General features: G+C 42.6%; 1 protein-coding gene across 8 annotated transcripts in view; it reads left to right on the top strand.

Annotated features, from left to right (window-relative positions):
* The first annotated feature begins 8,140 nt into the window (after nucleotides 1-8,140).
* The window catches only part of LOC106649634 (potassium/sodium hyperpolarization-activated cyclic nucleotide-gated channel 3), a 94,860-nt gene continuing 80,415 nt past the window's right edge, over nucleotides 8,141-22,585 (top strand). For all 8 annotated transcript variants that reach the window (XM_023457611.1, XM_023457613.1, XM_023457609.1 and 5 more), the window contains exon 1: nucleotides 8,141-8,219. In XM_023457611.1, the coding sequence (XP_023313379.1) occupies nucleotides 8,188-8,219 (32 nt within the window). In that variant the 5' untranslated portion in view covers nucleotides 8,141-8,187. The remainder of the gene's footprint in view (nucleotides 8,220-22,585) is intronic.

Below are 22,585 nucleotides of genomic sequence, written 5' to 3'. Positions count from 1 at the left end.
CTACATATATACTCTCTCGTGCTCGAGCTAGCTCGCTCCTTTCTAAGCGACTCTACACTGTCGTACGTGAGTATGTGAATGTGAGAGTGTGCAGGCTGTGGGTATGCTCTATGCTCGCGTGTAGCAGATTTATCGATCTTGCGACGATTAGCACCCGCCAACGCGTTTCTCCAGTTCCATGTGCCCGCACACGTACACTCACATATACACACACACGTACGTACAAACTGTGTATCTATACACTCATACACACACATACATTATAAGCCGCAGTTCTCGCTCACAGTCAGTTTAGTTTTGCTCTATAAATATCTCTTTGCCTCGGCTCGTAATCTTCGAATTATATATAAAATATAGACTGCGTGTGTTTGTGCGTGCACATGTGCTCGCTGCTGTCGTATACAGTCCAAATGTTCCATAAAACATCAATCGAATCCAAGTGCCTGTATACGAGCCTCGACTTGACTCTTGAACTCCTTTTGAAAATATTATACGTTCCATTTGATGCGTACGGTTCTTCTTCGTTCGAGATTGACGTACCTATATTATAGGGGTACCAACTTGTTAGCCGAGTAGCTTGTCCAATCGATTGATTTCGGAACGTCTATGGCTTCGAATCCTGATGTTTAATCTAGCTGCGTGTTACCTCTCAAAGTACTGCCAGTCGGAGATTTATGAATATTTTTGAGCTTTCGTGCGTGCTAACATTTTAACAAGTGTCCAAAATGATAATAATAATAACTTAAAACTTTGCTTTGACTTATATAATTACTTTTACTTTCCCTCTTGCATATTTAATGATTTAAAGATACTCGCCATCTAGCTGGTGAAGGTTTAAAGTTGCATTTAAACTGATTGAAAATCGGCCCAATTTTTTTGAACAATTGAATTGTCATTTGCAAGTTATAGAAAATGTGCTCAATATGTTTAACTTGAGTATAAACAGAAAAACGCCAAAAACAAGCCAATTCATAATTAATAATTTATTTTTGAAATTATCTAAATGTTCATTTTTTGGTCATTAATCAGTTGATCCTTTCTACCAAGATCGCTTTCGAATCGAACATCACCCACATATGCGACGTACGACGTATGTTTTCCAACGAAAAATTTTTTTTTTGCAAACAAACGTAACGAGATAGAACGAGAACGATCCTTCCAATATATTATGCATTGGTTATCGGTGCGGCAAAGGCACTGATCGGGTCGTTTTTCCCCGACATTAAGCGCGCGCCCTCCCTTGGATCTCTAGTGTGCAAAGACGCGCGCCCAGTGTGTGCAGTTCTCTACATACGCCGCACGAATCTCCCGCATGCATGCATTCACGTGTGTGCGTCCCTCGCGATAATTTCCATCTTGCTGCGCCTCAAGCACTGCCTGGCATATTAAGCCGACTCGAGCCGTGTAATTAGTCGTATCGTTGCGCATCTCAATCTCTCACACTCCCTGATTGCGAAAAGATCTTTCCGTGCGCTCGCTCGTCATTTCTCAAAGCCCAGCTGTTCTACTACTGCTAGCTCATCCTGGTGGGCCACCCCGCGACTCGGAGTGCAATTCGAAATTTATACGATATGTATCGCGCGTATGTGTGCGCAAAACACCGATAGGATAGCGATGTACGATATACGCGTATATCGTGTGCTTATACGCCAAAGTACTGAGCAATTTCGGTGGATAATAATGACGATGATTGGGTGCATATTTCGAATATTACAGCTTCTGTGATGCGAGAGAGAGAGAGGGTGGAGGAGGAGGAGAGAAGCTGCTACTCCTGTTGCAGCTGCACTGCCTGCAGAACACAGCGCGCGTGCACATGCACACACATAGCACATAGCATACTCTTGTATGCATACGTCTCTGAATCCAGCATGTGCTCACGTTTGATTGTTTGCTCGATTGCCTTGTACATGCTTGAGTGTGCTGTGATCATTCTACCTACCTACCTACCTCTCTCTTTCCTCACTTCGACCGCCTGTATACATCCGGATTATATTACACGTATACACATATGCTAATTAATATATTATCTATTGGTATCGTGCAAACCTAGTATATAGATAATTCAAATTTCGATTTCTTGAGTCATTTTAAATTTATAATCTCAAAGGATCGTTGAAGGCTAGCCACTAAGTAGATCTACTAAGTGGCTACTAAGTGGCCTTCGACGACATTCGTTTGACAATATTATATATTTGTATATTGGGATTTGAGATAACAACGTTTCAAGCGAACCTTGTTGTACCTTAACAAGGGGATATTTATCCGAAGGGTACAAAGTAAGTATTTACAAAGCCGCTTGATATAATTCTGATAGATCAACTGGCTTGTATTTGATAAAGCTCAAAACTCGATATTACTTAAGATCGAAAAATTAATGAAGATTAAAGTCTAGTTCACGTGTATAAAGGATGTACAGTGTACACCCTTATAATATAATTCAATTAAAATCTATTAAAATGATGCGTAATGTACAATGTACAAGCTTCTCCCCCATCTCGAATCCAGATAGCTAATTTCGTTCCTAGCACTGTATCGAAAACGCATAATAGTACACGGTGGCGATCAAATACATCGCTTTGTAAATAGACCAACCGATCCCGGTGAATCTGAAATTTGATCCAATACGGCACAATTGAGCGGTAAGAGAAATTACTGCGATGTCGACATCGTAATGTATTGTAATGCTCTCCGCTTGAAAAAAACAAACAAAGGAAAAAAAATCAGGTAATATTCCGAAAGAAATGTTAATTAAAATCTCAGCGTATATCACCAAGAAAAAAGAGTAAATCGTTTTTGCATTCTCGTGTGTATGTCTACCTAGTGCCGCTGCCGCCGCCACGACCGCGTCTCTCTCTCTCTCTATGCTTGCACGGCCTGTGAGTACGCAAGGGTTCGCAGAATGAAAGAGATGAAACTCGTTAAACCGACTGGTAAGCTTGTAACTGCACGGGTTTACCACGGTTAACCCGAATCTCGTGCGGCTTAAAAGCTCTCTCCTCTCTTCCACGTTATACCCTTTCTCTTTCTCTCTTACCTTTTTCGCCCATCGTGCCTCACTTTTTTTTGTATGCATGCGTGTGCCCGTGTCCGTGTGTGTGGTCGTTGCATGCGTAGACCGCCCAATGCGTGCCTTCACGATTATGTCGGACTGACGCGCCCAGTGTGTGTAAAATGTAATATCTTGACTTTCGTATCTAAATTGCCCGATCGAACGATAATAATAAAGCGGATAGATCATCGTTTTGGGCAAAAGAATCCTGCGACGATAAAGTAAAGTAAAAAAAAGAAACGAAGAGAGAAAAGAAGCCCGTACAATTGTGCGATGCAGACGAAGCGAACTGGCGAAATCATCAAAGACCTATGCAAGAGCTTGCGGGACTTTTGTCCTCCGGCTCTCGCGCACAATGCACTATTTTTTCTCTCTCTCTCTCTCTCTTTCTTTTTTCACAGGTGGCACGCGCGCGCGCCCGCCCGCTCGCGATCTATATATTTCGCACGACCGATTGTTTTCTCGATGATCGGAGAATGAGAGAAAGAGATTTTATTCTTTGTATTACACAGTTTCTCTCCCCCCGAAATTTTTTTTTGTCATTCTTTCTCTCCTTTTTTTTTAGGACGCGCTTATATGTATCTGGCGTATTCCAGGTCAAAAAGAAGCGCCCGCGCGTGCCCCTTTGTTTTTCGTGTGGGCGTGTGTGTATGTGTGTGTCAGCGCGTTGTTTCTAGTCGACTGCTAATTGGCGGTGACTCGGGTGTTCGGGAGTCATACATTTTTCAATTTTTTCTCCCCCTTCTTTTTTCTTCCCTTCCTCACTTTGCGGGGCTTTCGTTCATATTTCCCACCTTTGACTCGACCCTTCTATGGTGCAGTGCGCTGCGCTATTTTTCAGTGAGGCCAAAAAATATTATACCTCCGGTTGTCAAATGGCCGCAGTCGTTAATAAAATGAAAAAAAGTACCCGTGTACCCCGTTTCAGACACGCGCAATTTACGCGCCATCTCAATTGTGAATCTCGTGTAGAGAAAACGAGAGAGACCAGCTCGGCACGGCGGTACTTGGTCCGTGTTTTTTTGAATTACTTCGTCTAATTATTCGAACGAGCCCCGGCTGCCGACTGCCACATTTTCCCTCTCTCGTGCGGCATTAGCAGTGCACTCGCGCACACGGGCACAAGCGCACGCGTGGAAAGCAGCGTGTCTCTCTTTTCGTTAGCTCGACTGTCAACACACTTTATTTCTCTGTCTCTTTTGCGCGTTGCAATTCTCATCCTTGAGAGAGCTTTTGGATTTAAGTGCGCAAGCGGGCTGAGGGAGGCTCAATTTAGCAGTTACGTAACTTTGCGAGAAAACGCTTCTTTTTTACTTTTTTCCACCCCCCCCCTTTTTTTAATTGATTTCACTTGGCTTTCGCGTACGAATTTGTTTTTTTTTAAATCAAATAAAGAAGAAGTCGGGCGTTGAGGCAAGTGAAAAAGAAGAGAGAGCGAGGAGAATCAATAACGCGCGATAAAGCTTTACGATGATCGCGCACAAATACAGCAGCAGCAGCAGCGGCGGCGGCGGTGGCGGCGGCGGCACCCTGGGATTGATTCGTCGAAGGTCGTGAGCCCCTTGTGTCTCGTGCCAAATGCACATTACATCTCGTGCGCAATATATATGTGTATGCGTCAGTGCTGCATGCATGTAGATACACGCGAGACAAGTTATACATTTAAATATATTATATAGACGTTTTTTTGATTTAAATATTGCAGTGCCTCCGAGTGAAACAAATAAAAGATTCCGCGCTTGGCCCTTTTTGTATATCGCTTCGCATCACTGAGATTTTGCTCTCGCTTCCTCTTTCTTTTTCTCTCTCTCTCTCTCTTCTTCCTCTTTTTTTTGCTCGGTCGCGTATCACTAGTTAGATATATATTGCACAGTAAATGTATCAAATTTTTTTGCCACCTATATTATATACGCCTCAGGCTCTCGTGTTCCGCGCTGTAACCTATAACGCGCGTATCTTTATTTCACTCTTCGTAATTGGATTTTCGCTCCAATCGCGTTGGGCTACTTAATGCTAGAACGCGCGCTAACGCAAAAATCGCGCAGTTTAATTATAATCCGCCACGCGCGTAACGTAGTCTGTCATTACGAGAGTGGAAAATCACAATATTATAATATACTTTTACTCCCTGCCCCCTCTGCCCTCCTGCACACCGCTAAGTGACATATTTCCGCGTATAATGAGGCGCTCTGCATCCTGACAAAGTTAACTTTGTAATTTTCCCGCGCGACACGCTTCGATGCTGCAATTTTCGTTCCGCAATTCGTGTTGCGTGCGCGCGAACGTCATCTCTCTGGCGCGCGATATAGATATCGGCAGCGAGTATATAAATACGTTAATACGGAAAAGGACGGCCGACATGATCGTCCCTTGTAAAGACACACGAGGAAAAAAAAACATTCTATTACCGGGTCGTTGCTGCTGTCTTTCTCGCTCTCTCTTCCTCTCTGTGGTACCTAGCGCTGCTTTTGCATATTACAAAATGCGAGCGCATAAAGAGGAGCATATAAGAGAGTGAGCGAACGAGCAAAAGTTTTCAATACTGGCGCGAGTCCTGGCAAGCTCTAGATGGAATTTTCAGCTGCGCGCGCGCGCGACGGGCAGAATCAACTTTTGGCCGCATTCAATTTTCCGTCCCTTCTTTATCTAACCAACGAATTAACTTTCGAGCTGTGTGTAAGAGGAGGGCATCGCCGCTACTACTAGGCTGCTCATACTGCTAACTCGAAGGGATGATGCATTATTCGGTAGTTTCTTTTTCTTCGCAGGCGGCGCGGCGCTTCTCTCTCTTCTTCTTCTTTTTCTTGCTGCTACTACTTCTTCTCGCTATATATGCTTTTCTTCTTCGCAACGCAACTTTCTTTCCCCCCGTATAGCAACTAAACGCATTGAAATTCAAGTACTGCTTATGGATAGACAAAGGACAAGCTCTCCGTTGCTATACTGCTTCTTCGCAGAGAAGTTGAAACTTTTTGTTCCGATGATGAATGATTGATCGATCGATCCTCGGGCGCGTCTTCGTCGTCGTGCGCGGGCTAGCTGCAGTGGCGCTCGAACTTTCCTCAGATAATCTTTCATTTCTTATTTCTCCCTTGTATACGTGTGTGTGTGTGTGCGTGTGTGAGTAGCAGTTGCAGTATGCTACGGTGCATTACCTAATGAGGCTGAAAAATAATGAGGATCGATCGAGCAAAATTTCTCGACTAATATTATAGGAAAATTTTCTCGAGCGTGTCTTTTTCGCATAAACTTTTTTTTCTTCGTTTTTTTTTAAGCAAACAAACGGAGCAAAGATTAATATGTATCACAATTGATTCGTGGGCTCCTATGTATACTTTATAGATCAACGAGCGCGCGCACTTGAAAGCGCGCAAACCAATCAAGGATAAAATGCAGCACTGTCTATATACATTCGTTACGTAACAGCGCGTATACACACTCTAATAGTCATCGATGTGTATACACGTACTCTATACGAACTAAAAACGATAATTCCAATGCGAGAGAGTAGAGTAGAGTCGAGTCGAGTCGAGTCGAATCAGTTGTTGTGTAGTGTCGCTGCTGCCGTTGCTGCGTGTGCATGTGAAATAGTCGCCGCGCAATACGGCGCGGGAGACACGTATAGCATTATATACAGGTCCCAAAGCGACGCTTACTCATGATATACACTTGCTCGCTCGCGCAAAGTACCAGCTATCAACGGGCGCGTGCCGTCGCGAGCAAATTGTTATATATTTTCCGCTGATCCATTAACAAACTGTTAGCGCAAACTGTCGCGATAATGAAAAGAAATCGTACGTGGTTGGGCAATTGATAACAATGTGATTAATTTCCACGTATGTTTTAGCGCGCCTGACCATATTGCCATTATACTACTTAAAATGTATACAACTCGTGTTGGTCTCGATTTCTGATGGTTGTATTTTAACTTATGAATTTCAGAGCCGAAGCGCCCCTCCCCGATCCTGGCTGTCCCGCAGCCTCGCGCTTGGAGGAGAAGCGGCGGCCCGGGTCAGCTTGTTGAGCTGCAACCGCAGCGTCGTCGTCTTCGTCATCATCGTCGTCCCGATCCGTCATCGCATCGAGACTCGTCAAGAACAGCAACAGCAACAGCAACAGCAACAACAACAACAACAACAACAACAACAAATCGTCCTCAGTGGTCGTCGTCGTCGTCAACGACAACAGAGAGAAGCTAGTGCCGGAGAAAACGGCGACGGCGGCGTCGAGGAGGAGGAGGAGGAGGAACAGCAAGAGGAGGTGCACAGGCACCCCCAGAGGACAGTGATAATCGCTGGCCAGACGGGGGGGTCGCCGCCTCACTCTCACTCTCTCTCTCTTTCGCGCGCGCGTGCTGCAAAACACACTTACAGAGGAGCAGCGGCAACGAGCGAAGGAAGGAGGATCACACGTTTTGTAAACGCGCGGCCCCCTCTACACCCCATCCTCGCTGGTTGCGTGCGTAAGCTGGTTGCGCTACTGCTAACAACGACGACGCATCAACACATCAACACTAGACAGACTCGCACGCACCGTCGAAGAGGCTCGACGAGGCTCCCTACGCAGGGCGAGAAGCACTACACGCGCGCACAGCTACACGGCTGTGCGTGATTAGTTGACGGCTAGGGTGCCGCGTCGTATCCAGTGCGCGTAGACTAGAGGGCGCCATCTAGTCACGGCCTATCAGGGCCCGCCTCCATAGCCCAGCTGGAGGCCCAGTCGTCCTGGCTACGGCCAGCAACGGCGCCGGCGCGCTGGCGGCGGCGGCCGCGCAAAATAACTCGGCGGGGGACCAGCAGCAGCAATTACCATCCACGACGCCATCAACGCCATCTCAACAGCAGCAGCAGCAACAACAGCAACAGCCACAATCGACGCAGTCGCAGCAACAGCAGCAGCAAACGTCAACGCAACAAAAATCGGCTAGTAAAAAGCCAGAACTACCGTTACAGTTACCACTTCAAGTGGGCCTACAGAATCAGTATGCTGCCCCCGCCCAATCGTCATCATCGCAGACAACAACAGCAACAGCCCAGCAGCAGCGCCAGTTTAGCCCGCCGCAGGACGGCGGCGCTATCGATCCTGGCGCTGTCACCTGGAGCAGCCACAGCTCCAGATATCGGGATCGAGCATTGTCCATGAGGAGCCTGCACCGGCGCGTCTCGCATCCGTGAGTAAACATTTTAATCATCAATTACATCCCTACGTAAATTTATTTTTTGCGCTTGCAACTTGTTAATACCCTGCCAAGTACCGTACCGTGTATAATGATGTGTATCTGTTTTCCTATACACGAGGTGTTGAACCAAGTTCTACGAGTATATCTGGGAACGAACATGGATGTATATTAGTAGATGGCGCTTTAGCAGAACGCAATTCCCTTCTTCTCCCTTTCTCTACTTACAGCTCTGCCAATTTGCCGTTTTTCATTCTCGTTTTTGCTGAATAACAATTATTATTGAATCCCTGATCGATTGGATTCGTTGTAGATTGTTATCTGGAAAAAGAACCTTGCTAATGAGAGAAATAGAGCTAGCTATCCGAAGCAATTTAATGAGACGCGTTAGCTCGACTGATCTCTCCGTCTTCAGTCCCTTCTTTTCTTTTTTTTTATTATTTTTTTTTTATTTAGAAGGTAATTGGCTAAGTGTTGAGATTTAATCGAATTTCTCCGAGAAATCCTTTCTTATTAAAAACTTCTGGCTCTCTTTCATGATTCTACTATCTCTTTTCTATAACTAATTTTGTTACTCTCGCGTCCGTCTATCTCTTTTTCCTTCTCTTTCGCTCTCGATCTCGCACACACTCACTCTTAAACTTGGCTACATACGAAACGAGCCAAAACGAGCGCGAAAACAGCACTTTTTAGCGACGAATCTTGGCAAGGAAATAGCCCTTTTTTGGTTGCAAGGATGCAGCTACGTCGTCTATACCTCTTTCTCTTTCTCTCGCTCTCTGTCTCTCTCTCTCCATCGAAGTCTCACTCGAGAAATGGGAGCACAAGACCACGCTATACCCACTTATACTATGTAATATCTGCAGCGCTTTTTCGCTGATGCGCGCACTGCTCTGCCTGCTCGCCTCTATACAGTACAATATTAATATACAATAAAGATTACTGTTCATTTTTCCGTGATATATATCCTATCAGAAGCGCGCAGTGCAGTGTTGCGTGCGCGATTTTTTTTCTCCAACAACGTTATAACAACTGTACGTATTTTTTTTTAGATTTTTCTCGATCTTGCTTTTGATTGGCGAGTTAATGATACTTTTTACAAACTCGCATTTGCAATAAAAAAGCTTTGGAAGAGAAAATTACTTTTTTTTTTTAACAAAAAAATATCAGTACAAATTCCGACATTTCTACATTAAAGAGATGTCAAAGCCAGTGTCCGAACCAAATCTTTTGAGAAAATGTACTTGAAAATTTGTACTTTTACACTCTGCTGCTTTAATATCAATCTCAGAACAAGCAGTCCAAAATGCTTACTGGAGATTTTTTATCAACGCCTGGGTAGATGTTTTTCATCAATGTCTGGGATGGATGTTTTCCTTTCCTTTTCATCGATCTGCGGATTCCACACATGTATAAGGCGTAAACGATGGGGATCAATTACGTCACTTGGTGGTGGGGAAAAAAGGAGGAATTTAGCGTAGGATTGAGAGTCGGCTGACGTGTGTACACGCGTAATATTGACTTTTTCCGCACAACAAACATTTTCCTCGTCTCGTTTCGATAGATCAAAATTTATGGAATCACTTATACCGTCATACGCTTGTTTTGCTGCGCAAAAATGAGGAGAAAATACTTTCTTTCTTCTTAACTTTTCGCATTCCTTAACGATGGCTTTTCTCTCCCTTTCTACGTAACCCTTTACCGCAGATGGTTTTTCTCTGCGTAATACCGAACTCGTAATGAGATTCACTCGTAAGCACAAAGAGGTTGAGCAGAAAAAAAATCGTCAAAAAAAGAGTATCTCAGAGTACGATTCGTTCCCTTTTTTCATGCGATTAGTCTTTTCATTTTAGGATGAATAATGAGTCCGCCTGCGCGGATATTTTTTCAAATTATTCGAGCCCCGTTTTTCTATCAAAATTTTAATCATTTCAACGAAAAAAGGATTCAAAATAATAATCCAAGTTTCAAAAGTACAAGCTAAAAATACAGAGCTTCTGTTTGATATATGGGTTTTTAATGATCGAGTCGTTTGCCGCGCATATTCGTGCATCGAAAACTACTACTCCCTCTCGGCTGTTCTTCGGTCGCTTACAATGGTCAATCAAGCGTGCACTGCAATAAATCGATGAATAAAAGCAACGGGGGTGAGTGCGAGAGAGAGAGAAAGAAACGAAGAAGAGAGTTACAGAGCTTATCGATCCTTCTAACCAGAGCTTTTTTCGCGGTCAATCAGACAAACTCCCTCGCTTCTTCGCCCCGTGTTGAATCGTTTGCGGATTTTTGCTACGTTCAATTTTTCCCCTACCAATTTTTTCGTAATTAAATTTGCACTAATTAATGCGAACGACGAAGCTCGCCTTTGTTGATTTTTTTTTTCATCAATCGGGGACAAATTTAAAATTTAAAATTTTAAAATTTTAACGCAAACAAGATCACTGTAGGGTTTATTTTAAAACCATTATATGTATTTTCTTATTTCTTATTCATGCTAACGAAATTCGCACGCCTCTTTGATGAATCATTATGTACGTCCATTATCTATAGCTTATCGGTCATCAATCACGTCTGCACTTAACGTTAACGTATCTAATGCGATAGCCAATAAAAACTCAAATAAACTGGCTTCGCGTCATTTTTTTAAAGAAGGATTTTTAAAGGAGCACTAGTAGCTTCTGGACGCATCGCACGCGTGCATTTTAATACTCTATATAGTTGGTATTACAGTAGAGGTGTCGTTTTTTAGTCGCTCTTCAAATTCTCTTGCCTTTACTCTGCGTCTGCTGACCAATCAAAGGCCGTTTAAAAAAGCTTCATATTCCAGGCTATAGTTCTTGATTTTTTTTTAACGTAAAAAAATACATGTACAACGCCCTTTTTCTGTGCCTGAAATATGTCTGAATATTAGAGTTTTTCGATTAAAATAATTTTTATCAATGCAGATGGTAAAAATTTTCTTGTTCAAACAAATCAGCAAAACACGAGTAAAGTTTCTTCTGCTTGACTGATTATTAAGTAAAAAAGATTCTGCAAAAATGTCACGTTTCTCTACTCTCTTCTATACGTATAGACGTAGACACGCACATATACACAACTTTAGCCACAGAAAGTCCAGAGCCATTTTACTTTATTTGATTTTATTTATTTTTCCTTTTTCTTTCATTCCAACTCTCTTCGACATGCTCCATCCGCGTGGCAGTATATATGCACGCGCGAGCTATTTCAAAAAATTCGAAGCCTGCTTATGTGTGTGCGTGTATACGTGTGCTACAACTGCTGCCTAAGAGTTTCGATTTTCTGTTAGCAGGGAAAATTTGAAATTACAAGCGGCTGATTCTTAAGCGCAAAGCTTGTAATTAAAAAAACATCCGCGCGCCAGTGGCGCCTATATGTATGCCGACAGATTGATACCCGTTACTTTTGAAAGGGAAGAAAGAGAAAATATCCGTAATACCTTCTAGCTTCGTTCCGCCGTATCAATCTCTCGTACATTATATACTTTTTCCCTTTCTCTCTCCCTCTTCCTTACGGCTGAAGTTAACTTACTACTTCTTTGGGGGCGAAGGAGAGAAAAAGTTTTTTGGTAGCAAACAAACTTCTTTTTTTACTTTCTCTCTCTTTCTCCTGATATATAAGTAAGCACGTACGTCATATTTCCTCGTTTTACTAAGTATATTTATTCCAGCAGTTTAAAATATAAAAGAATTAAAAAAAAGAAAGAGCGAAAAGCTCGGCCGAACATCGGCCTATTCAAAGGCCAAGTAAAAGCCATCGCAATGGTAAACATTATCAAGATTGCACAGAAGCGATATTACCTGTCCAATTTAACTTGCTGCGCTTTATATATAGAGAGAGCAAGTGGTAGAGAGAGAGAGAGAGAACTACAATAGGTTTCCATCACGGCCATATAGACACGCTCTCCTGCGTGTATTGTTTGCGTGAGCTTTACATCGATGGGTTCGATCCGTCCTCCGACGTCTGAGTGCCTGACCGACAATGTCGCCCCTGTGTGCTCATATATAATGTCTGTTTGTGTGAGTTATGTAATTGAGAGATGATGTATGTAAGGAAACCCCAATTTTGATCTTATGACTCGGTGATGATGCAGGTGCATGCGAGACTGGTGATAATACAATTTCTTCTCCTCGTAAAATGGAGCGATTGTAATTCCCTGACAATAAAAGACCAAAGTTTAATGTAATATAAACTAGACTTTTTTTATCTCCTTTTAAGCGGGGCAACAATCGAGTTTATATATGATATAATAAAATTCCCTAATACGGTATAATACCCTGCCAAAGAACTCCGATTCCGAGAGATCGCAACACTGTATATATGCACGAGCGCGATACATAGCCGACGGCAAATCGAAAGAATTTAAGCAAAATATCGATAAGAAAAACGCCTCTTTCACCGAATCGCCGAGGTATAAAAAAAGCTTCAAAGTTATATCCTGAGCTGTATATCGTTGGGACTGCGCTGGCGCTCGCTCGCGCTCGCGCACGCCACTATAAAAGACGCGGACAAAGCGAATCCGCAAATGAGAAAGACGGAAAACCGCCAGTGAAAATTCATGGAAATGCCTCGAGCTGTTGGGCAACATATATATATATATATATATATATCTGTAGATATGGATAGAAGTTCAAGTGTGCACTCCGTATATGCAGCTTTCACTGCACGCGTGGATATTATATATTTTTCGTGAAATTTAAAATTGTAAATTACCCTCGCCTATGAGTCATATTTAAGAGAAGTTGAATTATTAAATTACTAAAAAGCAGTCATAAAACTCGCTGCTGCTACTACTGCTGCTGCTGCTGCTTCTACTGCGCGCCACTTCTCTTAGCAAGTTACAATGTATCTAGAAGTGTATGCCTAACGGAGAGAAAGAGGTCTTGCAGCAGCCGCCAGCTTTATAATTTCATGCCTTACTTGCGCCTGTTGTTGTAAATCTTACTCGCGTGGCTTGCAAGTATATACAGATATATAAAACGTTTTCGAGTGTGTACTTTTCTTTCTTATTTTATTTTCTTTTTTCGACTCATCTTCAAAACTCTCGACGCTTTGCGTATCGATTGAAAAAAAAATTATTAATAAAGAAGAAGAAAAAAAGATACAGCTCATATAGATAAAAAAAAATAAGAGCAAACGCATAGGTGAGCACCTGTGAGCGCGAGCCTATGTACGTGTGTGTGATGTGCCCTTGCAACTGCTGCTGTGGCATATACTCACACGGTGCATAAAATCAGGTCAATGGAAGAGAGCAAGAGAGAAAGAGTGAGAGAGAGAGAGAAAGATACCTACCTCCCGCCTGCTACAACACATGTATACTTTTTCGATCACATTATGTATCAACTCAGCGTGTAAGATATAAATTTTGTCTTTTTTTGCATCGATATCCATTGAAATGTTTTTTTCATTTGCGTCTCACGTTCCACGTGCCGCTGAAAAAACACGTAAACTTTTGCTAAATCAATTATACGTACAGTTCGGCTAATTTGCCTAGCGGATTGCCTTGGAATTTTCTACGCGTGCGCCTACATTTTGTAATACATTTTCTAATGATATTACGTTTGCAAAATATTTGCCTTTTATTTATTCTTTTTTTTTTTTTTTTTTTTCAAAAAAATCAATCGCGAGTCAGCCGTGCGGGATTTATATATAACATTATATACGTACTTGTGTACCTTGGGATTTCGATCAAACAAAAAGGAAAAAAAAGGGAAAAGATATCACGTGGGCCATGCAGTATATCTGCCAAAGCGTGTGAAACAATCAAAAAGGTCAACATAAGGAGTTGTGTATGCAAGGGTCGATTGTTACTCTTCTTTTTCTTATTCTCCTCGATTTTTTTTTTCGTAGACTTCTGAAATCAATCGAACGTATGTATGTACACGTAAATCGCGCATATATATACTCGAATTTACTCCTATTTTGTGTGCCACGGGATACATTGTTCTCACACCTGAGGCCTTTATCCTTTCAAGCCCAGATCGTATACATATCGTATGTGTGTCGACAGCATCAGTAGCATGCTCAGATGTGCATTGCAAGGCACACACACACACACACACACACACACACATTATTGTCGCACACATATAGCCCGCGCCCATATAGTACCAAGAGGCCTTTCTTCGGAAGGCACTCCAAGGATGCGCTGGATACTTTCGTGTAGAATAATGATAATAATGATAAAGATAATAGACTCGATTGTGTATTACCGATACCTAAAAACGTGTGTGGATCTTTCTTTTTCTCTTCGCGAGATTATAGGTCACGACAATGTTCCCGCTGTTGGTTTATTGTTTTGAATTTTAAAGAAGAGAATTTAAAAATAAAAGATCCCAGCTCGTCTCCAAGGTATTCTTTATTCTCTCTCTCTTTCTCTTTATTCCTCTCTCACTCACTCTCTCTCTCCTGGTGGAGTATCACTTTGTAGCCCCGTATTTAAAGAAGCCAACATTTTTTCTTATTCACTTCTGTACGGCACGAGCTCGAGTTAAAATTCAAAGGCACGCGAGTGTATAAACATGAGAGGCAGTGTGCGCAATAACAGTCATTGTACATCTCGAGTCTGTTCAGCAATTTCTCAGGGGGGGTGTACGACGAAAAAATTCCTATTAATTTTCCAAAATAACGACGTGCACCAGCTCGTGTGTGCGTGGAAAGTTTTTTCTGCGTATTAAAGCCACGGTACACGTGCGGATTCCAGCGTCAAGCTCATTAAGCTGCAAATTTATATGATTCTCGAAACTAGTTTTTTTCGCATTCCACCGACAGACATACGTTTTGTGAATTTAATTTCAACGTAAATATTATTCATTGCAGTCGCTTTCTTCAATCTGGATTCATTACTCCGAATCGATGCTACCTTTTTATCATCAAAAATGAATTTTTCATATCGTCGGTGCGTGGTGGTGGTTATTGCTTGTTTATAGAGCGACTTTATGACTCTGTTCATTATGCCAACATTCCTACATTGTTTTGCACGTGCGTAGCCGGAGGCGGCTCGCCCGAGTTAATATAATCTTATTATGCTTGCGCGTGGCTGCTCTGATTGATTTCGTCGCGTTTGTGTACCGTGAAAACATATTCGCACCGAAAATTCGTGCGTGTATGTTTTTTTCATTTTCTTCAATCAATCAATCATATATGCCCCCTCTTCGCCTTCGGCATATATTATAATATGTGCCGTAATATTGATTTTTTTTTTGCTCGGCGTTCAAAAAATTCAAAAGTTATAGCGTAGAAAATTTATGTGTACAACACACACAGCTTGGAGGTACGATGATGAAAGTATAATACGTATATAGAAAATTCGAAGCCAGAGAGAGAGAGAGAGAGAGAGAGAGAGAGAGAGTCCCGCGCACGCATCGACGCATCGCATGTGTGTGTATTCGTCCTGAAACATTTTGCTGCCTGTACATTAACATGGGCGCGCTAGCTGAACTGCGAGCAGCAGCTCGTCTCTCTCTCTTTTCTGTCGTTTGCGACAGGCAGCAGCTCCAGTGCGCTTATATAGCATGTGTATATATACAGCTGCAGGTTTCTAGTTACGTGATTTGTATTTTCCGGACAGTTCTCCCTCTTTCGCTCTCTCTCTCTCTCTCTCTCTCTCTCCCTCGTCGCCGACGCTGCTGCCGCTGTGACTCTACCCCCGTCCTACTTTCCTCGTCTAATTTTCAATATCACAGCAGCAGCTCTCGATGTTGCAGCTTTCGTTCGGTTCTGTGAACAAAATGTATATGTGTACGTGCTACAATATAAAAGAACCGGGAATGATGCATATGTGCGCGATGTTTGTATTTTGTGGACGGGACGTAATACGCTTGATCAAATCGTCGAACTTTATTGGCCGGAGGGATTTGCAGATCGCGCGTTTGACAGAAACGAGAGCTCGTTCATATTGTATATATAGATATTTTGGCGTGCAGTCGCTGATCCAGTCGCGCGGCACCTGAAGCCTGTAAAGAACAAAACAAAACAGAAAAAAGGGGCGAAAGAAAGAAGAGCCACGAGTTTCCGAGATCGTTAGATCTGGTTGATACCAGAATACTCGCTTATTACTTCTTAGGAGAGCTCTGCGGCAGGTAGCTTACGTAATGCGACGACGACGACGACGACGACGACGCAAGGTTCAAGCCACACAGCCGCGCAGTTGCAAAGCCGCGCGTAGTAAGACCGCGTTCGGCAGTATTTGCATAGCTTCTCACGCGCGAGAGAGATAGAGAGAAAGCGAGAGAGAAAGAGAGAGAGAGAGAGAGAGAGAGAGAGAGAGAGAGAGAGAGAGAGAGCGAAAAATTTAATATTATACATACGCGTAATACACGCGACAGGATTCCACGATTATCGATCGTTAGATGGTTTTTGTTGCAGCAGTAGCAGTAGTAGCATCTTTTTTTTCCCTCTTTTTTTGCTTCTTTATGTTCACGCGATCTTTCAACTCAGCAATGCGAATTTATACATATTTTTCTTATTTTCGCCGCGCGGCTTATAAGGAGATTCTTGGAATTCTCCGAGTCGCGCGCCCGAGCAAAAGTTTTGCGCTTTCGCGTGCATAATGCTACTGGGTGCGCGCTGCATCGCGGATTTCAGATTTTCATGCGCCACTGCTTTTCTATACACAAGCACACACATTGCACATGCTCATGCTCATGAACACACCCACACCCACACACATACACACGCACACGTCAAAATGAAGATATTCTCGAGCAGTGTCAAATGTTATACATATCGTAGGAAAAATTTACATACTGGATAATTGTGTATATATCATAGTATATAACATATATATACGTTTCAAGATTTATACGCACGACGAGGCGCATATACATGTAGGTCGAGCGTATCATTCGGTGGTTTCTTTACTCGTTCGCCCGACTTAACGTCGATTTGTTTCCCTTGTCTTTCTCCTTTTTTTCTCTCTCTCTATCCTCCCTTTACTTTTTCTTGGATAAGTCGCGCTCTGTACGCGGCATAAATCTTACACGCGTCCTGCTTATGATTTATATACGTTTTTTCGTGCATCGATATTTTAATAAAATAAAAAAAAAAGCCTCGGCATAACTCAGGATCGCAGGTCACTTTGTGTGTAAACGTCTAAATTTCATCGAGTATACTATGTGAACGGTACATCGTGCAGGAGCTGCATGCGTGTGGTCAGTATGGAATGTGTCGCTGCAGTTATGTGTAAGCATCGATTCCACGCGAACTATCGCATATTTATATATGGGTCAGATTACATCAATTGTTATAGCTAAAAATTGAAGTTGCATACTTTTAAATTACTCAATTCAAAAAAAGCTACATTCTTAAAGTTGAGCGCTCTAGATACATTTTTTGTAAAATTGAATGAGGAATTCGAATTTTACGACAAAAATATTTTTTTTAAGCTATGAAAAACTTTTAAAAAATAAAAAATAGTACCCATAAATAGTACCCAAAATAAACTTGTTCATATACTTCGACGAAGAATTATTTGGTGAAAGGTTGTTTTCCGTCTGTCAATGAACATATTTCGAATACTTGCCTATTCGAAAGACATAAACCTTCTTAATTTTTCACCTTAATATTCATTTTCCACTTTTAAAGAGGTTTTAGTTGGCTTATAAACATAATTTTGAGTATAAAATTAGAATGCCTTATTAAATTTTATATCAAAAATTATTATTCAAATACTTTTTTATAGTCGGTCCATAAAAGCAGAATACCAGTTAGAAAATTAAAATCCAACTTTGAGCCTCTGTAAATCCATGAGAATTTAACCTAGAGAATTGAAATTCGAGAAAGTTTCTTCCTTTGAATCGCATTCTTTGAAAGTATGTAATTACATGACTTGGCCATACCAGTTGATGTGATTTTGCCCATATATGTATAGCCATGCGCTTCTAACCACTCTATAAACGGCACTGAAATGTCGTTAAAAATGTCACTTATCGTGACGTGAAAAGCCATCAATCTCTCTCTCTCTCTCTCTCTCTTTCCCTTTTCTATTGTGAACCCCTACATATAATACATGTGCGGTAACCGGAGATAAGTTCCTCGGAAAAATGTCCGGGATCCTCGCGGCGCGGAGCTGGCATAAAGAGCCCCGATCTTGACGCGAGCTGTCGTCATTATACTACACGCGAACGTCGCGATTTTCATGCAAAAATCCCCCCGAAAACGTGTTGCATCCATATGCATGCGAGCTGCTAGAAACACGCCCCTCTGCGTTTCCAACTCGGTAAATACGTCTTTTTTTCGCTAGCGGGCGGGGAAGGGGACTTTTAAGTATTTAAACGCGCCCGGCTGTACATTATGCTCGTCGATGTATATATCGATGCGCGCGACTCAAATTTCGGGAGCATCGTGTAAAAATGACCCGATTGCGGACTGTGTATGCGTGAACGTGTATGCTAATATTTATCCCGAGCGTCGCACGCGCGCTCCGTTTTGCGGAAGAGTTATAGGTCGAGAGGATCTACATGAATATTTTGTTTCCAAAGCTTTGACGATCGCGCGAGTATACGTATTCGTGTATGTGTGTACACCTCTAGATTATTCAATTTTTTTTCTCGTCAAATTCTCAATGATAAATATCTGCTCCTTTATCAAGTCCCGCGCGTGTATGGATAACACAAAAAAAGGCTCTCGCAGGTAAATGGAGACTATCATTCGCGTCGTTTTTCACGCTTTCTTATGGGTCCGACGTATCAGTCACATAACACAGCGCTAAAAAAAGCAGCCGAAAAGAACTTCTTTGAGCTTCAAATTTATGGCTGTGCGCTAGCCGCGATCAAAGGGAGTACAAAATAGTCGCAGTTTTGATAGCTCGCAAGCTCGGTGTATATAAAAATAAACTTCTTGCCTCGAGGTATAGCGCGCGCGTGCGCGTGAGGCGAAAAACCAAGATGATCTAATATCCGCAGGAGAATGGAAAATATAAGGAGTAAAAAATTAAGCTCAACCGCGAACGCTGCTGCAGAGCTCAAATTTTTATTTTTAAGAATTCACGTCGCGACCAGCAGCAGCCGCATTGCATACCTTCGAGGTCTATATCCTTGCGTTGCAACGAATGCAAGTAGTGGCAGAGTCGAGTGTTGCACGCTCGATGTATTCCTTAATGGTCTTGTTACATAGCTCCAGGGCTCGAGAGGAGAGAAGCAACAACCTGCGCGGAAATTCACGCACGATCGACTTGCACTCGGCATTAATGCGTTTCTCTTCTTCTTCTTCTTCTTTTTTTACTTTTTCTTCCCTCAAAGTAGAAATGAAAACCATTTGGAATTAATAAAAAAAGTTTTGTCTATACTAAATGTTGTTAAAAAAAACTTTGTCATTTGCGATGTTGCGATGGGTTATATATTTTTCCTAAAGTTTCACGAGGAAATAGATACATTTACAATAATGATAGCTGGAATAAAAAAAACACTCCGGGGAAAATTATGTGTCATTTGGTTTACGAAATAAAACGACTAGATGCTCGGCTATTTTGCCGAATCAAAGGGTTCGACAAGCCGGGACATTCAAGGCTAATGACTCACTTATCAAACACGTGGTTACGCATTTAAAGCCAGCTATATAGTCAATGGTCGGTAAGCTACCACATCGTAGTATACACTTTTTACCTATAATACGATCCGTTGATCTTTTTTTATGTATCTTGCATCGCACATACTTCCGATCCTGAAATCGTTACATAACTCGAGTCTTATGGTAAATCTATAAAATTTTATTTTTCATGTCTCGATGTCTTGATAGCTTTTCTTGGGGCTTCGTTAAAGCATCGAGACGATAAGCCACGCTTTTTTACGTTCGCATGTATGTGTGTGTACGTCTGCTCGTTCACGAACAACCGAAAGAAAAAAGGCCTCGGAACTGTTTGTTGAGTACGTGTACTATTAAAGAGAAAAAGGCGACCAGCAGTACAGTAGCAGCAGCAGCAGCAGCAGCAGCCAGACAAAGGCCTGTTGCGATGCCGCAGGGGAACACTCGAAAAATAAATTTTGCACTTCTTTCTGTGCGGCTCATTTTTCCTTACCTCGACTCGACTTCTTCTCGCGCTCGTGCATTTTGCAACTGTATCGCGTCTCTACGATTAACTGCCGCACATGAAAGAAAGAATGCGCGCCGTGGACCTCTGCAAAGAACACAAAAACCCTTGACGCGATGAAAATTTAAAAAGGAAGAATAAAAAATAAAAATAAAAGCGAGCTCGGAGAGCTCTACTCGTGCAAAGCCTGGCATGTGCACACACGTATGTGCGAATATGAGCGTATATACTATCTATCTGCGTTGGCGATATATATACAGAGGATGAGTTCCGGCGCGCAGTAGTATAGTCGTGTGTGCAGCGTTATCGCCACGCGCGCGCTCGCTCGCTCGGCTCGGCACAGCTCTCCGCTGCCACTGCCGCCACACCGAGCTGCTGTCTCGCGTCGTAAAGATAGCAAAACGATAAAGCGATGCGTCGTTAATCTGGCTGGCTATTTTACTTCGAAATAAATATAACGATTGTAAAAGAAGTGGCAGCCCTTTTGGCTTTTAAATTGTGTCTAGCGTGTTTATTTTTACTTTTATTTTGTTTTTGTTTTTTTACCGAGAAAGTGCATACGGTTGCGAGTTATTATATGTTTTTTTATGATTTAAATAAACGCGTGGGCATGAGATGAAATAAATTATAGCGATTCAATCGATCGCGTCATCTCCGCAGCTCAGGGTAAAAATGAATTTCAGCAAACGAATTTGTACAAAACACAAAAATAGCAACCGGCTGAACGGCAGCAGCCAAATTGAAACGTGCATGCGCGTGGGTGGACCCCCGCGGACGTGCGTATTCATAATGTCGCTAGCCCCCGATATACTTTTTGAATGGACCGATATTGCGCAACGTTATCTGTGTGCGGATGTATCGCGTAGCGTATCCTGTGTGCGAGTTAATACCTTTCGATACTTTATACATATTTATTGACTGGTCGATCGAACTCGAAAGTTTGCGTGTGCCAAGTCGCTATTTTAATCTATATACAATTTGTAAAATAACGCGATTTTAATTCGACGCCCGCGCGCGAGCCGCTCTCTCTCCGCGATCCTCCACCCACCCAATACATATATGTGTATGTAGAAGAAAAAGTAAGAAGAAGAAAAAAGTACGCTCGTGTACGTAAACGCCCTCACGTACATTGCATTTAAATATATATCCCAGATAATGGAGACACTACTTCTAATTACCATCGGCAGCAGCAGGCAGTATTTGCGCGCGATCTCATTAGATTTCGTCTGGCGTGTCGGCTGCCGTACAGCTACTGTGTATATACTGCTGCTAGCTGCTGCTCCGTGTGGTCCACGCGCGTATGTAACGGTGAACTCAATTTGCATAGACGGGCTGTGTGCTCTGGCTCTGCTCTTGCTTCTCTCTCTCTCTCTCTCTGTCTCTCTATCCTCTTCCTCCCTCCCGAGAGTAATTATGCAATACTCTCATGCGTCGATGACTCCTATACCTTCTTGAGATTGAATTATCCAGCTTGTCTGTGTAATATGTGTGTGCTTGTGCGTGTCGTGTGACATACGGACCCTGTGCATGCGTGCGCGATGACAAGAGCAGACATTTATGCAATATAATGTACATTAATATTTCTCTCTGGAAGCACGATGTATGCGAATGCAGGAGGGAAAGGAAAGCGCGGGGGGAGGGAGGAAGATGCAAACCGATAATACTCGCCACAGGCAGTAATGCTGTCGAGAGGCTTTCTCGCGCGCGCGCGCGCCTGGTATATGTATCACGATCGCATGTGTTTATGCTACATGAGAGCTGAATCGATATTTCTCCGCGAGCTCGCTCGCTCGCCTCCCCGATCATTAACGTTTTGATTCCGGTCCAAAATGGTGTAGTATATTCTTGGCTGATTTTGATAATTACAACTGATTTAATGCGTTAATGCCTGCTTCTGCTCCTGCTGCTACTGCTGCTGCTCTTCCCCGAGTGACTGCTTCTACCGCGCCGCGTATATAGATTTCCAGAGTATATTAAGCTGATCCCTGACTCTCGCCTAATGGTCTCCGCATGAAACATAACACAGATCCGTGATAGAGAGTGATCCTCTCTCTGCAGTCGGCCAATAATTTGTTTGCCAACTCGGCGCGCATCGGCCAAAAATTTCAATGAAAAAGAAAAAAAAAGGATAATAAAAAAGATAAAAATCACGCGGTATCTCGGTAAAATACTCATTTTTTCGCTATCGCTAAACGTTTCTCTCGCTCGGCTTCAAAGAGCGCCCATGAATATACATGTATAGATAAAAGCTAACATTTCCGCTTCTTCTCTTTCATTGCGCTTGGCTTGTACCGCGCGAAGGTGTGCAAAACAGCGA

This window comes from Trichogramma pretiosum, unplaced genomic scaffold (genome assembly GCF_000599845.2).
Source record: "Trichogramma pretiosum strain Unisexual culture from Peru unplaced genomic scaffold, Tpre_2.0 scaffold43, whole genome shotgun sequence".
NCBI lineage: Eukaryota > Metazoa > Arthropoda > Insecta > Hymenoptera > Trichogrammatidae > Trichogramma > Trichogramma pretiosum.
The sequence above is the reverse complement of the archived record's forward strand: the minus strand, read 5'-3'. Positions and strand labels throughout refer to the sequence as shown.